The sequence below is a fragment of the Sturnus vulgaris genome, unplaced genomic scaffold (genome assembly GCF_052056855.1).
Source record: "Sturnus vulgaris isolate bStuVul1 unplaced genomic scaffold, bStuVul1.hap1 Scaffold_1139, whole genome shotgun sequence".
Classification (NCBI taxonomy): Eukaryota; Metazoa; Chordata; class Aves; order Passeriformes; family Sturnidae; genus Sturnus; species Sturnus vulgaris.
Window position 1 is genome coordinate 20,565 of NW_028276044.1, and position 15,333 is coordinate 35,897.

The window sequence follows — 15,333 nt, forward strand, 5'->3', positions numbered from 1 at the left end:
GGGAGGGGTCGGGTTTGTCTTTGACCCCTCCCCCCACCCCCCCCCAGCCCCTCCCCCCCCCCCTCAGATGCGGAAGCTCTCGGCTTTGCCGTCGATGTGCCGCAGCCTCAGGTAAACGTCGGTGCCGACGCCCTGGAGCGACTGCAGCACCAGGGACCCGCCCAGGTACTCGGCGTAGGCGCGGGACGTCGGCAGCCCGAAGCCAAACCTGGTGGGATTTGAGGGGAAAAAATAAAAAAAATTCTGGTTTTGTAGCTCAAAAAAAAAAAAAAATTATCCTAAATTAAATTATCGAAATCGCCGTTGAAAAATTCAAATCCCATCAAAAACCCCAAAATTCCAAAATTTATCCCAAAATCGAAACTGAGGGGCACCAAAAATTTCCAAATTTGTCACCCAAAATATCCTAAAAATCCCATAAAATTATCCCAAATCAAATTATCAAAGTCCCAATTAAAAAATTCAAATCCCATCAAAAATCCCAAAATTTATCCCAAAACCTGAGGGACACCAAAAAATTCCCAAATTTCTCCCAAAATATCCCAAAAATCCCCATAAAAATATCCCAAATTTTCACCAAAAACCCCAAAATTCCCCCCCCCAAAAAAACCCCAAAATTTTTCCTAAAAAACCCCAAACCCAACCCTGGGGATTTCCCAAATTTTGGGGGTTTTGTTCCCAAATTTTTTGGGATTTTTCCCCAAATTTTTGGGGGTTTTGTCCCCAAATTTTGGGGGGCTCTCCCAATTTGGGGAGGGGTCTCAGGGGTCCCTCAAACCCCCCAAAAATCCCCCCAAAAAAATCCCCCAAAATTTTTCCCAAAAACCCCAAACCCAACCCTGGGAATGTCCCAAATTTTGGGGGTTTTGTCCCCAAATTTTTTGGGGATTTTTCCCCAAATTTTGGGGTCTGTCCCCAATTTGGGGAGGGGTCTCAGGGGTCCCTCAAACCCCCCAAATCCCCCCTCAAACCCCCCAAATCCCCCCCCAAAATTTTTCCCAAAAAACCCCCAAACCCAACCCTGGCGACGTTCCAAACTTTCCCGGAAAATTCCCAAATTTTCAGAACCGTGTCCCCAAATTTTTGGGAGTGTGTCCCCAAATTTTGGGGTCTGTCCCAAATTTGGGGAGGGGTCTCAGGGGTCCCTCAAACCCCCCAAAATCCCCCCAAAAAAATCCCCAAAAATTTTCCTAAAAAACCCCAAACCCAACCCTGGCGACGTCCCAAACTTTCCCGGAAAAATTCCCAAATTTTCCCCCAACTTCCGGCGCCTCCTCCCCAACATTTCCTGGCTGTGTCCCCCCCGTCTCCCCCACCCCAAATTTAATTTTTTTTTTGGGGAGGGGGTCCCTGACCCGTGCATGGGCCCGGCCTGGCCGCTGGCGTCCATGAGGGAACGGAAGGGACCCCCCAGGCGCGGGTCCTGAGCGCTCGCCTCGGCCGTGCTGAAATGGTACTCGGTCACCTTGTCCAGGAGATCGTGGGGGATGCCACCACCCCGGTCCGAGATCCTGGGGGGACAGTTGGGGACATTTGGGGACATCAGACACATTGGGGACATTGAGGGTGTTGGGGACATTTGGGGGACATCGAAGGTATTTGGGGTATTTGGGGTATTGGAGACATTGGAGACATTGAGAACATTTGGGGACTTTGAGGGTGTTGGGGACATTGGGGACATTTGGGGACATTAGAGACATTGGAGACATTGGGGACATTGAAGACATTGGGGACATTGAGGACATTGAGGACACTGGGGACACTGAGGACATTGGAGACATTGGGGACATTGGGGACATTGAGGACATCGGGGACATTTGGGGACATTGAAGCCATTGGTGACATTGAGGACATTAAGGACATTTGGGGACATTGGAGACATTGAGAACATTTGGGGACTTTGAGGGTATTGGGGACATTTGGGGACATTGGAGCCATTGGTGACATTGGGGACATTGGAGACATTGAGGACATTGGGGACATTGGGGACATTGAAGCCATTGGTGACATTGAGGACATTAAGGACATTAGGGGACATTGAGAACATTTGGGGACATTTGGGGACATTGAGAACATTTGGGGACTTTGAGGGTGTTGGGGACATTGAGGACATTGGGGACACTGAGGACATTGAGGACATTGGGGACATTGAGGACATTGGTGACATTGCAGCCATTGGTGACATTGGGGTCATTGGGGACATTTGGGGCTGTTGGTGACATCAATGGTACTCGGTCACCTTGTCCAGGAGATCGTGGGGGATGCCACCACCCCGGTCCGAGATCCTGGGGGGGACAGTTGGGGACATTCAGGGACATTTGGGGACATCCAGGGGATTGGGGACATTTGGGGGTGTTGGGGACATTTGGGGGATGTTGAAGGTATTTGGGGTATTTGGGGTATTGGAGACACTGGGGACATTGGAGACATTTGGGGACGTCCAGAGCATTGGGGACATTGAGGACATTGGGGACATTGGAGACATTGAGGACATTGAGGACATTTGGGGACATCAGGGACATTGGGGACATTGGGGACATTGAGGACATTAAGGACATTTGGGGACATTGGGGACATTGAGAACATTGAGGACATTTGGTGACATTGGTGACATTGAGGACATTAAGGACATTTGGGGACTTTGGAGCCATTGGGGACATTGGTGACATTGAGGACATTTGGGGTCATTGGGGACATTTGGGGACATTTGGGGACATTTGGGGCTGTTGGTGACATCAATGGTACTCGGTCACCTTGTCCAGGAGATCGTGGGGGATGCCACCACCCCGGTCCGAGATCCTGGGGGGACAGTTGGGGACATCAGACACGTTGGGGACATTTGGGGACATCCAAAGGATTGGGGACATTGAGGGTGTTGGGGACATTTGGGGGACATCGAAGGTATTTGGGGTATTTGGGACATTGGAGACACTGAGGGTGTTGGGGACATCCAGATGATTGGGGACATTGAGGACATTGAGGACACTGGGGACATTTGGGGACATTGGGGTCATTGGGGACACTGGGGACATTTGGGGACATTGAAGCCATTGGTGACATTGAGGACATTAAGGACATTTGGGGACTTTGGAGCCATTGGGGACATTGGGGACATTGGGGACATTGGTTACATTGAGGACATTGAGGACATTTGGGAACATTGAAGCCATTGGTGACATTGAGGACATTAAGGACATTTGGGGACATTGGGGACATTGGGGACATTTGGTGACATTGGGGTCATTGGAGCCATTGAGGACATTAAGGACATTTGGGGACATTGGGGACATTGAGCACATTGGGGACATTTGGAGACATTGGGGTCATTGGAGCCATTGGGGACATTGAGAACATTGAGGACATTTGGGGTCATTGGGGACATTGGGGGGTGTTGGTGACATCAATGGTACTCGGTCACCTTGTCCAGGAGATCGTGGGGGATGCCACCACCCCGGTCCGAGATCCTGGGGGGACAGTTGGGGACAGTTGGGGACATCAGACACGTTGGGGACATCCAGGGGATTGGGGACATTTGGGGGTGTTGGTGACATTGGGGACTTTGAGGGTGTTGGGGACACTGAGGACATTGGAGACACTGGGGACATTGGGGACATTGAGGACATTGGGGACATTGGGGACATTGAAGCCATTGGTGACATTGAGGACATTGAGGACATTAAGGACATTTGGGGACATTGGAGACATTGAGAACATTTGGGGACTTTGAGGGTGTTGGGGACATTGGGGACATTGAGGACATTGGTGACATTGAAGCCATTGGTGACATTGAGGACATTAAGGACATTTGGGGACTTTGGAGCCATTGGTGACATTGAGGACATTTGGGGACATTTGGGGCCATTCAGGTGCCATTTGGTGCCATTTTGGGGCCATTTGATGACACTTGGTTGCCATTTGGGGACATTTAGGTGGCACTCAGTGACATTCAGGTGCCATCAGGTGCCATTAGGTGCCATTCAGGTGACATTAGGTGCCATTAGGTGACATTTAGGTGCCATTTAGGTGCCATTAGGTGCCATTTTTGTGCCATTTGGTGACATTTGGGGCCATTTGATGACACTTGGGTGCCATTAGGTGCCATTCAGGTGCCATTAGGTGCCATTTGAGGACATTTGGGGCCATTTGATGACACTTGGGTGCCATTTGGGGACATTCAGGTGCCATTTAGGTGCCATTAGGTGCCATTCAGGTGACATTTTTGTGCCATTCAGGTGCCACCAGGTGCCATCAGGTGACATTTGGTGACATTTTGGGGACATTTGTCCCCCCCCCTGTACCTGATGACGAGGTCGATGTCGTTGTTGGCGATCGTCACCACGATGTCGGGGACGTTGTAGGGCGTGTCCAGGTGTGACTCCATGGTGGCCCTGGACACCCCAAAAATTGTCACCAAATGTCACCCAAGGGGGGGGGGGGGGGGGTCACCTCAAATCCCTGACCCCGAAATGTCCAAAATTCGCACAAAATTCCCCCCCAAAAATCCCCCAAAATCACCTCAAAATGCCCCAAAATTCCCCCCAAAAAATCCCCCAAAATCACCTCAAAACGCCCCAAAATTCCACCCAAAAAAATCCCAAAATTCCCATCAAAAATCTCCCAAAATCCCCCAAAAACCCCCAAATTTCCCCCAAAATGTCCCCAAAAAAATCCCCAAATTCCCCCCAAAAATCCCCCCAAAAATTCCCAAAATCCCCCCAAACCCCCCAAAATCCCCAAAAATCCCCCCAAAAATCCTCCCAAAACCCCCAAAAATCCTCCCCAAATTTCCCAAAATCCCCCCTCGAACTCCCCAAAAATGCCCCAAAACCCCCAAAAATCCCCCAAAAACCCCCCAAAAAATCCCCAAAAATCCCCAAACCCCCCAAAAATCCCCAAATCCCCCCAAACCCCCCAAAATCCCCAAATCCACCCCAAAATCCTCCCAAAATCCCCCAAAAATCCTCCCCAAAAATTCCAAAATCCCCCCTCGAACTCCCCAAAAATGCCCCAAAATCCCCAAAATCCCCCCAAAAATCCCTCCCAAAAATCCCCAACCCCCCAAAAATCCCCAAATCCCCCCAAACCCCCCAAAATCCCCAAATCCACCCCAAAATCCCCCCAAAATCCCCCCAAATCCTCCCCAAAAATCCCAAAATCCCCCCTCAAACTCCCCAAAAATGCCCCCAAACCCCCAAAATCCCCCCAAAAATCCCAAAATCCCCAAATTCTCCCCAAATCCCCAAATCCACCCCAAAATCCCCCCAAAATCCTCCCCAAAAATCCCAAAATCCCCCCTCAAACTCCCCAAAAATGCCCCAAAACCCCCAAAATCCCCCCAAAAATCCCTCCCAAAAATCCCCAAAAATCCCAAAACCCCCCAAAAATCCCAAAATCCACCCCAAAACCCCCCCAAAATCCCCAAATCCACCCCAAAATCCCCCAAAAATCCTCCCCAAAAATTCCCAAAATCCCCCCTCGAACTCCCCAAAAATCCCCCAAAACCCCCAAAATCCCCCCAAAAATCCCCCCCAAAAATCCCCAAATCCCCCAAAATTCCCCCAAAATCCCCAAATCCACCCCAAAATCCCCCAAAAATCCTCCCCAAAAATCCCCAAAATCCCCCCTCGAACTCCCCAAAAATCCCCAAAAACCCCCAAAATCCCCCCAAAAATCACTCCTAAAAATCCCAAAAAATCCCCAAAAATCCCAAAAACCCCCAAAAATCCCAAACCCCCCAAATCCACCCCAAAATCCCCCCAAAAATCCTCCCCAAATTTCTCAAAATCCCCCCTCGAACTCCCCAAAAATCCCCCAAAAACCCCCAAAAATCCCTCCCAAAAATCCCAAAAAATCCCCCAAAAATCCCAAAACCCCCCAAAAATCCCCAAAACCCCCAAATTTTCCCAAAACCCCCCAAATTTTCCCCCAAATCCCCCCCTCTCTCACCTCATGGCGTTTTTGAGCAGCTCGGGCAGGACGTAATCGAGGGGGAGGGGAATGAAAGGGAAACGCGCGGCCACGTGACCATTGATGCGAACGCGGGGGGCGTTCCCGTATTGGTGCTCGCACAGACGCCTGCGACAGGTGAGACGCACCTGAGTGACGTCATCGGTGTCACCTGTGTCACCCCCAGTCACCTGTGTCACCCATTGGCGCCCCCTGTCACGTGACCATTGATGCGAACGCGGGGGGCGTTCCCGTATTGGTGCTCGCACAGACGCCTGCGACAGGTGAGACGCACCTGAGTGACGTCATCGGTGTCACCTGAGTCACCCCCAGTCACCTGTGTCACCTGTCCTGTCTCCCATTGTCACCTCCTGTCACTCGGTGTCACCCAATTCAAACGGGGGGCGTTCCCGTATTGGTGCTCGCACAGACGCCTGCGACAGGTGAGACGCACCTGAGTGACGTCATCACGCTCACCTGTGTCACCCCCAGTCACCTGTGTCTCCCATTGTCACCCCCTGTCACTCGGTGTCACCCAATTCAAACGGGGGGCGTTCCCGCATTGGTGCTCGCACAGACGCCTGCGACAGGTGAGACGCACCTGAGTGACGTCATCACCCTCACCTGAGTCACCTCAGTCACCTCAGTCACCTGTGTGATCTCACCTGGCAGCCACAGTCACCTGCTGTTCCCTGTGTTCCCCCCAGGTGTGTCCCGGGTGTGTCTCAGGTGTATCCCAGGTGTCCTTAGCTGTCCCCAGGTGTATCCCAGGTGTGTCCACGTGTCCCCAGGTGTATCCCAGCTGTGCCCAGGTGTATCCCAGCTGTGCCCAGGTGTATCCCAGGTGTACCTCAGGTGTCCCCAGGTGCATCCCAGGTCTATCTCAGGTGTGCCCAGGTGTCCCCAGGTGTGTCCAGGTGTATCCCAGCTGTCCCCCAGGTGTCCCCTGGTGTGCCCAGGTGTATCCCAGGTGTATCTCAGGTATCCCCAGGTGTTCCCAGGTGTGTCTCAGGTGTCCCCAGGTGTATCTCAGGTGTATCCCAGGTGTATCTCAGGTGTGCCCAGGTGTGTCTCAGGTGTACCCCAGGTGTATCTCAGGTGTGTCCAGGTGTATCCCAGATGTCCCCAGGTGTACCCCAGGTGTATCTCAGGTGTGTCCAGGTGTATCTCAGGTGTCCCCAGGTGTGTCTCAGGTGTGTCCAGGTGTGTCCCCAGGTGTATCCAGGTGTCCCCAGGTGTGTCTCATGTATCCCCAGGTATCCCCAGGTGTATCCCAGGTGTATCCAGGTGTCCCCAGGTATCCCCAGGTGTATCCCAGGTGTGTCTCAGGTGTCCTCAGGTGTCCCCAGGTATCCCCAGGTGTGTCTCAGGTGTCCCCAGGTGTATCCAGGTGTGTCTCAGGTGTATCCCAGGTGTGTCCAGGTGTCCCCAGGTGTATCCCAGGTGTCCCCAGGTGTATCTCAGGTGTGTCTCAGGTGTATCCCAGGTGTCCCCAGGTCTATCTCAGGTGTGTCTCAGGTGTATCTCAGATGTGTCTCAGGTGTGTCTCAGGTGTATCCCAGGTGTGTCCAGGTGTCCCCTGGTGTCCCCAGGTGTATCCCAGCTGTCCCCAGGTGTGTCTCATGTATCCCCAGGTATCCCCAGGTGTCCCCAGGTGTATCCCAGGTGTATCCAGGTATCCCCAGGTGTGTCTCAGGTGTCCCCAGGTGTGCCCAGGTGTATCCCAGGTGTCCCCAGGTGTATCCAGGTGTGTCTCAGGTGTGTCTCAGGTGTCCCCAGGTGTCCCCAGGTGTATCTCAGGTGTCCCCAGGTGTCCCCAGGTGTGCCCAGGTGTATCTCAGGTGTCCCCAGGTGTATCCAGGTGTCCCCAGGTATCCCCAGGTGTATCCCAGGTGTATCCAGGTATCCCCAGGTATCCCCAGCTGTGCCCAGGTGTGTCCAGGTGTCCCCAGGTGTATCTCAGGTGTCCCCAGGTGTCCCCAGGTGTATCTCAGGTGTCCCCAGGTGTCCCCAGGTGTGTCTCAGGCCTCACCTGGCGAAGTCCACCCATTTCTCGATGAGTTTCTTGGGGGACAGGCGGGTGCAGATGATGCCGACGAAATCCGGCTGGAATTGGGGAAAAAACGGGAAAAATGAGGAAATAATGGGAAAAATGGGGAAAAATGGGGAAAATGGGAAAAATGGGGGAAAAATAAATGGGGAAAATAAATGGGAAAAATGAGAAAAAAAATGGGGAAAATGGGAAAAAATAAATGGGAAAAATGGGGAAAAAAATGGGAAAAAAATGGGAAAAATGGGGAAAATAAATGGGGAAAATGAGAGAAATAAATGGGAAAAATGGGGAAAAAAATGGGGAAAATGGGGAAAAAAATGGGAAAAATGGGAAAAATAAATGGAAAAAGTGAGAAAAAAAATGGGAAAAATGGGAAAAAATAAATGGGGAAAATGGGGAAAAAATGGGAAAAATAAATGGGAAAAATGGGGAAAATAAATGGGAAAAGTGAGAAAAAAAATGGGAAAAATGGGAAAAAATAAATGGGGAAAATGGGGAAAATAAATGGGAAAAATAAGGAAAATAAATGGGAAAAATGAGAAAAAATAAATGGGAAAAATGGGGAAAAATGGGGAAAATAAATGGGAAAAGTGGGGGAAAAATAAGAAAAAAAAAGGAAAAAAAATAGGGAAAAAATGGGAAAAAATTAGGGAAAAAATTGGGAAAAAATTGGTGAAAAAAATGGGGAAAAAAGGGGAAAAGTGAGGAAAAAAAATGGGAAACATGAGAAAAAAATGGGAAAAATAAATGGGAAAAGTGGGAAAAAAATGGGAAAAATGGGAAAATAAATGGGGAAAATGAGAAAAAAATGGGAAAAATAAATGGGAAAAAATAAATGGGAAAAATGGGAAAAATAAATGGGAAAAATGGGGAAAATAAACGGGAAAATGAGAAAAAAAAATGGGAAAAAAATGGGAAAAATGGGAAAATAAATGGGAAAAATAAATGGGAAAAGGGGGGAAAAATAAGAAAAAAAAAGGAAAAAAAATAGGGAAAAATGGGAAAAAATTGGTGAAAAAATGGGAAAAAATGGGAAAAATGAGAAAAAAAAAGGGAAAAATGAGAAAAAAATGGGAAAAATAAATGGGAAAAGTGGGGGAAAAATTGGAAAAAATGGGAAAAAAATGGGAAAAATGGGGAAAATAAATGGGAAAAGTGGGGGAAAAATAAGAAAAAAAAGGAAAAAAAATAGGGAAAAATTGGGAAAAAATTAGGGAAAAAATTGGGAAAAAATTAGTGAAAAAATGGGGAAAAAGGGGAAAAATGAGGAAAAAAATGGGAAAATGGGGAAAATAAATGGGAAAAATGGGAAAAAAGGAGTAAAAAAATGGGGAGAAATGGGGGAAAATGGGGAAAAAAATGAGGAAAAAATGGAAAAAATGGGGAAAATAAATGGGAATAAATGGGGGAAAAATGGGAAAAATAAATGGGAAAAATGGGAAAAATAAATGGGAAAAGTGAGAAAAAAAATGGGAAAAATGGGAAAAAATAAATGGGGAAAATGGGGAAAAGAAACAGGAAAAATGAGAAAAAAAAATGGGAAAAAAATGGAAAAAATGGGGAAAATAAATGGGAAAATAAATGGGAAAAGTGGGGAAAATAAATGGGAAAAGTGGGGGAAAAAAGGGGAAAAATGAGAAAAAAAAAGGGAAAAATAAATGGGAAAAGTGGGGAAAAAATGGGAAAAATGGGAAAAAAATGGGAAAAATGAGAAAAAAAAATGGGAAAAATGGGAAAAAATAAATGGGAAAAGTGAGAAAAAAAAATGGAAAAAATGGGAAAAAATAAATGGGAAAAATGGGGAAAAAAATGGGAAAAAAATGGGAAAAATGGGGAAAATAAATGGGGAAAATGAGAAAAAAAATGGGGAAAATGGGAAAAAAAAAGGGAAAAATGGGGAAAAAAATGGGAAAAGTGGGAAAAAATGGGAAAATAAATGGGGAAAATGAGAAAAAAAATGGGAAAAATAAATGGGAAAAAATAAATGGGAAAAATGGAAAAATAAATGGGATAAATGGGGAAAATAAACGGGAAAATGAGAAAAAAAAAGGGAAAAAAATGGGAAAAATGGGGAAAATAAATGGGAAAAATAAATGGGAAAAATGGGGAAAATAAATGGGGAAAATGAGAAAAAAAATGGGAAAAATAAATGGGAAAAAATAAATGGGAAAAATGGGAAAAATAAATGGGATAAATGGGGAAAATAAACGGAAAAGCGGGGGAAAAATAAGAAAAAAAAATGAAAAAATAGGAAAAAATTGGGAAAAAATTAGGGAAAAAATGGGGAAAAAATGAGAAAAAATAAATGGGAAAAATGAGAAAAAAATGGGAAAAATGGGAAAATAAATGGGGAAAATGGGGAAAATAAATGGGGAAAATGGGGAAAATAAATGGGGAAAATGGGGAAAATAAATGGGGAAAAAAGGAGTAAAAAAATGGGGAGAAATGGGGGAAAAATGAGGAAAAAAATGGGAATAAATGGGGAAAAAGGGGAAAAATGAGGGAAAAATTGGGAAAATAATTGGGGAAAAATTGGAAAAAAAATCGGGAAAAAAGGAGAAAAATGGGGGAAAATGAGGGAAAAATTGGGAAAATTGGGGAAAAATTGGGAAAAAATGGGAAAAAATTGGGGAAAATTGGTGAAAAAATGGGAAAAAATGGGAAAAATTGGGAAAAAATGGAAAATAAATGAGAAAAAAATGGGAAAAAATTGGGGGGGAAAATTGGGAATAAATGACAGAAAAATGGGGAAAAATTGGGGATCTATGGGGTCACACCTGTGCCCAGGTGAGCCATAGGGGATCTATGGGGTCACACCTGTGCCCAGGTGAGCCATAAGGGTCTATGGGGTCACACCTGTGCCCAGGTGAGCCATAGGGGATCTATGGGGTCACACCTGTGCCCAGGTGTGCCCAGGTGTGCCCAGGTGTGCCCAGGTGTGCCATAGGGGATCTATGGGGTCACACCTGTGCCCAGGTGAGCCATAGGGGTCTATGGGGTCACACCTGTCCAGGTGAGCTATAGGGGATCTATGGGGTCACACCTGTGCCCAGGTGAGCCATAAGGGATCTATGGGGTCACACCTGTGCCCAGGTGAGCCATAGGGGATCTATGGGGTCACACCTGTCCAGGTGAGCCATAGGGGATCTATGGGGTCACACCTGTGCCCAGGTGAGCCATAGGGGATCTATGGGGTCACACCTGTGCCCAGGTGAGCCATAGGGGATCTATGGGGTCACACCTGTGCCCAGGTGAGCCATAGGGGATCTATGGGGTCACACCTGTGCCCAGGTGAGCCATAGGGGATCTATGGGGTCACACCTGTGCCCAGGTGAGCTATAGGGGTCTATGGGGTCACACCTGTGCCCAGGTGAGCTATAGGGGTCTATGGGGTCACACCTGTGCCCAGGTGAGCTATAGGGGTCTATGGGGTCACACCTGTGCCCAGGTGAGCCATAGGGGATCTATGGGGTCACACCTGTGCCCAGGTGTGCCCAGGTGAGCCATAAGGGATCTATGGGGTCACACCTGTCCAGGTGAGCCATAGGGGATCTATGGGGTCACACCTGTGCCCAGGTGAGCCATAAGGGATCTATGGGGTCACACCTGTGCCCAGGTGTGCCCAGGTGTGCCCAGGTGTGCCATAGGGGTCTATGGGGTCACACCTGCCCAGGTGAGCTCACCTTGTCCTCGTGCAGCGCCAGGTGATGCGCCGCCAGCATCCTCATGCCCAGGCGTGACGTCAGAGTCTTGTCCAGGAACGGCCGCAGGAGCCGCTCGTCCTGGCCAGGTGAGACAGGTGAGAGACAGGTGAGACACAGGTGAGACAGGTGAGACAGGTGAGACAGGTGAGAAACAGGTGAGACACAGGTGAGAGACAGGTGAGACACAGGTGAGAAACAGGTGAGACACAGGTGAGACAGGTGAGACAGGTGAGAGACAGGTGAGACAGGTGAGAGACAGGTGAGTGGGTGTGGCTCAATCAGGACATTCCCAGGTGTATCCCAGGTGTGTTTACCTGTCCCAGGTGAGGTTACCTGTCTCAGGTGTAACCCAGGTGTGTTTACCTGTCCCAGGTGTATCCCAGGTGTTTTACCTGTCTCAGGTAAGTTTGCCTGTCCCAGGTGAGGTTACCTGTCCCAGGTGTATCCCAGGTGTGTTTACCTGCCCCAGGTGTGTTTACCTGTCCCAGGTGAGGTTACCTGGATGTGTCTCCTGCACTCCCTCAGCCCCTCTGCCAGCAGGTGTGTGTGTAACCCAGGTGTGTTTACCTGTCTCAGGTGTATCCCAGGTGTGTCCCAGGTGTGTTACCTGTATTTACCTGTCCCAGGTGAGGTTACCTGGATGTGTCTCCTGCACTCCCTCAGCCCCTCCGCCATCAGGTGTGTGTGTAACCCAGGTGTGTTTACCTGTCCCAGGTGTGTTTACCTGTCCCAGGTGTAACCCAGGTGTGTTTACCTGTCCCAGGTGTGTTTACCTGTCTCAGGTGAGGTTACCTGGATGTGTCTCCTGCACTCCCTCAGCCCCTCTGCCAGCAGCGTCACCACGTCCTTGTGATCCTCCAGGAGCTGCCGCAGCAACGCGCAGTACTGAGACTCGTCAGAGCGCACCTGGATCTGACAGGTGACACAGGTGAGACAGGTGAGACAGGTGAGACAGGTGAGACAGGGGACACAGGTGAGACAGGTGAGACAGGTGAGACAGGGGACACAGGCACACACAGTACTGAGACTCGTCAGAGCGCACCTGGATCTGACAGGTAAGACAGGTGAGACAGGTGAGACAGGTGAGACAGGGGACACAGGTGAGACAGGTGAGACAGGTGACACAGGTGAGACAGGCACACACAGTACTGAGACTCGTCAGAGCGCACCTGGATCTGACAGGTGACACAGGTGAGACAGGGGACACAGGTGAGACAGGTGACACAGGTGAGACAGGTGAGACAGGTGAGACAGGTGACACAAGTGAGACAGGTGAGACAGGTGAGACAGGGGACACAGGTGAGACAGGTGAGACAGGTGACACAGGTGAGACAGGTGAGACAGGCACACACAGTACTGAGACTCGTCAGAGCGCACCTGGATCTGACAGGTGACACAGGTGAGACAGGTGAGACAGGTGACACAGGTACACCTGGATCTGACAGGTAAGACAGGTGAGACAGGTAAGACAGGGGACACAGGTGAGACAGGTGAGACAGGTGAGACAGGCACACACAGTACTGAGACTCGTCAGAGCACACCTGGATCTGACAGGTGACACAGGTGACACAGGTGACACAGGTGAAACAAGGACAGGTGAGCTATGAACAGGTGAGACAAATAAGACACAGACAGATGACACAGGTACAGGTAAGACAGGGACAATTGACACAGCTGTCCCCAGGTGTTCCCAGGTGTGTATCAGGTGTATCCAGGTGTGTCCAGCTGTATCTCAGGTGTACCCAGGTGTGTCCAGGTGTGCCCAGGTGCGTCCAGGTGTATCCCAGGTGTATGCAGGTGTGTCTCAGGTATGTCTCAGGTGCATCCAGGTGTGCCCAGGTGTGTCTCAGGTATCCCCAGGTGTGCTCAGGGGTATCCCAGGTGTACCCAGGTGTATCCAGGTGTGTCCCAGGTGTATCTCAGGTGTGCCCAGGTGTACCCAGGTGTGTCTCAGGTGTGCCCCGGTGTATCCCAGGTGTATCCAGGTGTGTCTCGGGTATCCCCAGGTGTGCCCCAGGTATCCCCAGGTGTATCCAGGTGTGCCCAGGTATCCCCAGGTGTGCCCAGGTGTGTCTCAGGTGTATCCCAGGTGTCCCCAGGTGAATCCCAGGTGTATCCAGGTGTGTCCCAGATGTGCCCAGGTATCCCCAGGTGTATCCCAGGTGTGCCCCAGGTGTCCCCAGGTGTATCCCAGGTGTGTCTCAGGTATCCCCAGGTGTTCCCAGGTGTATCCCAGGTGTATCCAGCTGTGCCCAGGTGTGCCTCAGGTATCCCCAGCTATATCCCAGGTGTATCTCAGGTGTGCTCAGGTGTATCCCAGGTATCCCCAGGTGTATCCCAGGTGTATCCAGGTGTCCCCAGGTGTGTCCCAGGTGTATCCCAGGTATCCCCAGGTGTGTCCCAGATGTTCCCAGGTGTGTCCAGGTGTGCCCAGGTGTATCCCAGGTGTCCCCAGGTATCCCCAGGTGTGCCCAGGTGTATCTCAGGTATCCCCAGGTGTACCCAGGTGTGTCTCAGGTGTACCCAGGTGTATCCAGGTGTCCCCAGGTGTGTCCCCAGTTATCCTCAGCTGTATCCAGGTGTGCCCAGGCGTGCTCAGGTGTATCCCAGGTGTGCCCAGGTGTATCCCAGGTGTATCTCAGGTGTATCCCAGGTGTCCCCAGGTGTATCCAGCTGTGCCCAGGTGTCCCCAGGTGTATCCCAGGTGTATCCAGGTGTGCCCAGGTGTATCCCAGGTGTCCCCAGGTGTGCCCAGGTGTGCCCAGGTGTATCCCAGGTGTATCCCAGGTGTATCCCAGGTGTATCCAGGTGTGCCCAGGTGTATCCAGGTGTGCCCAGGTGTGCCCAGGTGTATCCAGGTGTGTCCCAGGTGTGCCCAGGTGTGTCTCAGGTGTATCCCAGGTGTCCCCAGGTGTATCCCAGGTGTGCCCAGGTGTGCCCAGGTGTATTCAGGTATCCCCAGGTGTATCCCAGGTGTATCCCAGGTGTGCCCAGGTGTGCCCAGGTGTGCCCAGGTGTGACTCACCGGGGGGAAGTCGCTCAGTTTCTGGAAGGCTCGGATGTACAGCTCGTGCTGGGGGAGGGAAAAACAAATTTGGGGATTTTGGGGAAATTTTTGGGATTTTTGGGAATTCCTGGGAAATTTTGGGATTTGGGACATTTTGAGGATTTTGGGAATTTTGGGGATTTCTTTGGAATTTTGGGATTTTTTTGAATTTTGGGATTTTTAGAATTTCAGGATTTTGGGAAATTCTGGGATTTTTTTTAAATTTTCAGATTTTTGGGATTTTTGGGATTTTGGGAATGTCTGGATTTTGGGATTTGGATTTTTGGGAATTTTGGGATTGGGATTTTTGGGAATTTCTGCATTTTTGGGATTTGGATTTTTGGGAGTTTTGGGATTTTCAGGATTGGGAATTTGGGAATTTTTTGAATTTTGGGATTGGGATTTTTGGAATTTCTGGATTTTTGGGATTTGGGGAATTTGGATTTTTGGGATTTTGGGATTTTTGGAATTTTGGGATTTTTAGGATTGGGATTTTTGGGATTGGGAATTTCTGGATTTTTGCCATTTGGGGATTGGGAATTTGGGATTTTGAGGAATTTTGGGATGGGGATTTTTGGGATTTA

General features: G+C 49.5%; 1 protein-coding gene across 1 annotated transcript in view; it reads right to left on the reverse strand.

Moving 5' to 3' along the window:
* Window positions 1–55: 55 nt before the first annotated feature.
* LOC148219437 (branched-chain alpha-ketoacid dehydrogenase kinase-like) overlaps window positions 56–15,333 on the reverse strand; it is a 17,319-nt gene continuing 2,041 nt past the window's right edge. Inside the window, exons 2-9 of the mRNA XM_088157598.1 lie at window positions 14,729–14,837; window positions 12,496–12,615; window positions 11,683–11,781; window positions 7,979–8,052; window positions 5,947–6,075; window positions 4,299–4,388; window positions 1,356–1,511; window positions 56–208 (exon numbers count right to left, since the gene is read on the reverse strand). Of these exons, the coding sequence (XP_088013724.1) occupies window positions 64–208; window positions 1,356–1,511; window positions 4,299–4,388; window positions 5,947–6,075; window positions 7,979–8,052; window positions 11,683–11,781; window positions 12,496–12,615; window positions 14,729–14,837 (922 nt within the window). The 3' untranslated portion in view covers window positions 56–63. The remainder of the gene's footprint in view (window positions 209–1,355; window positions 1,512–4,298; window positions 4,389–5,946; window positions 6,076–7,978; window positions 8,053–11,682; window positions 11,782–12,495; window positions 12,616–14,728; window positions 14,838–15,333) is intronic.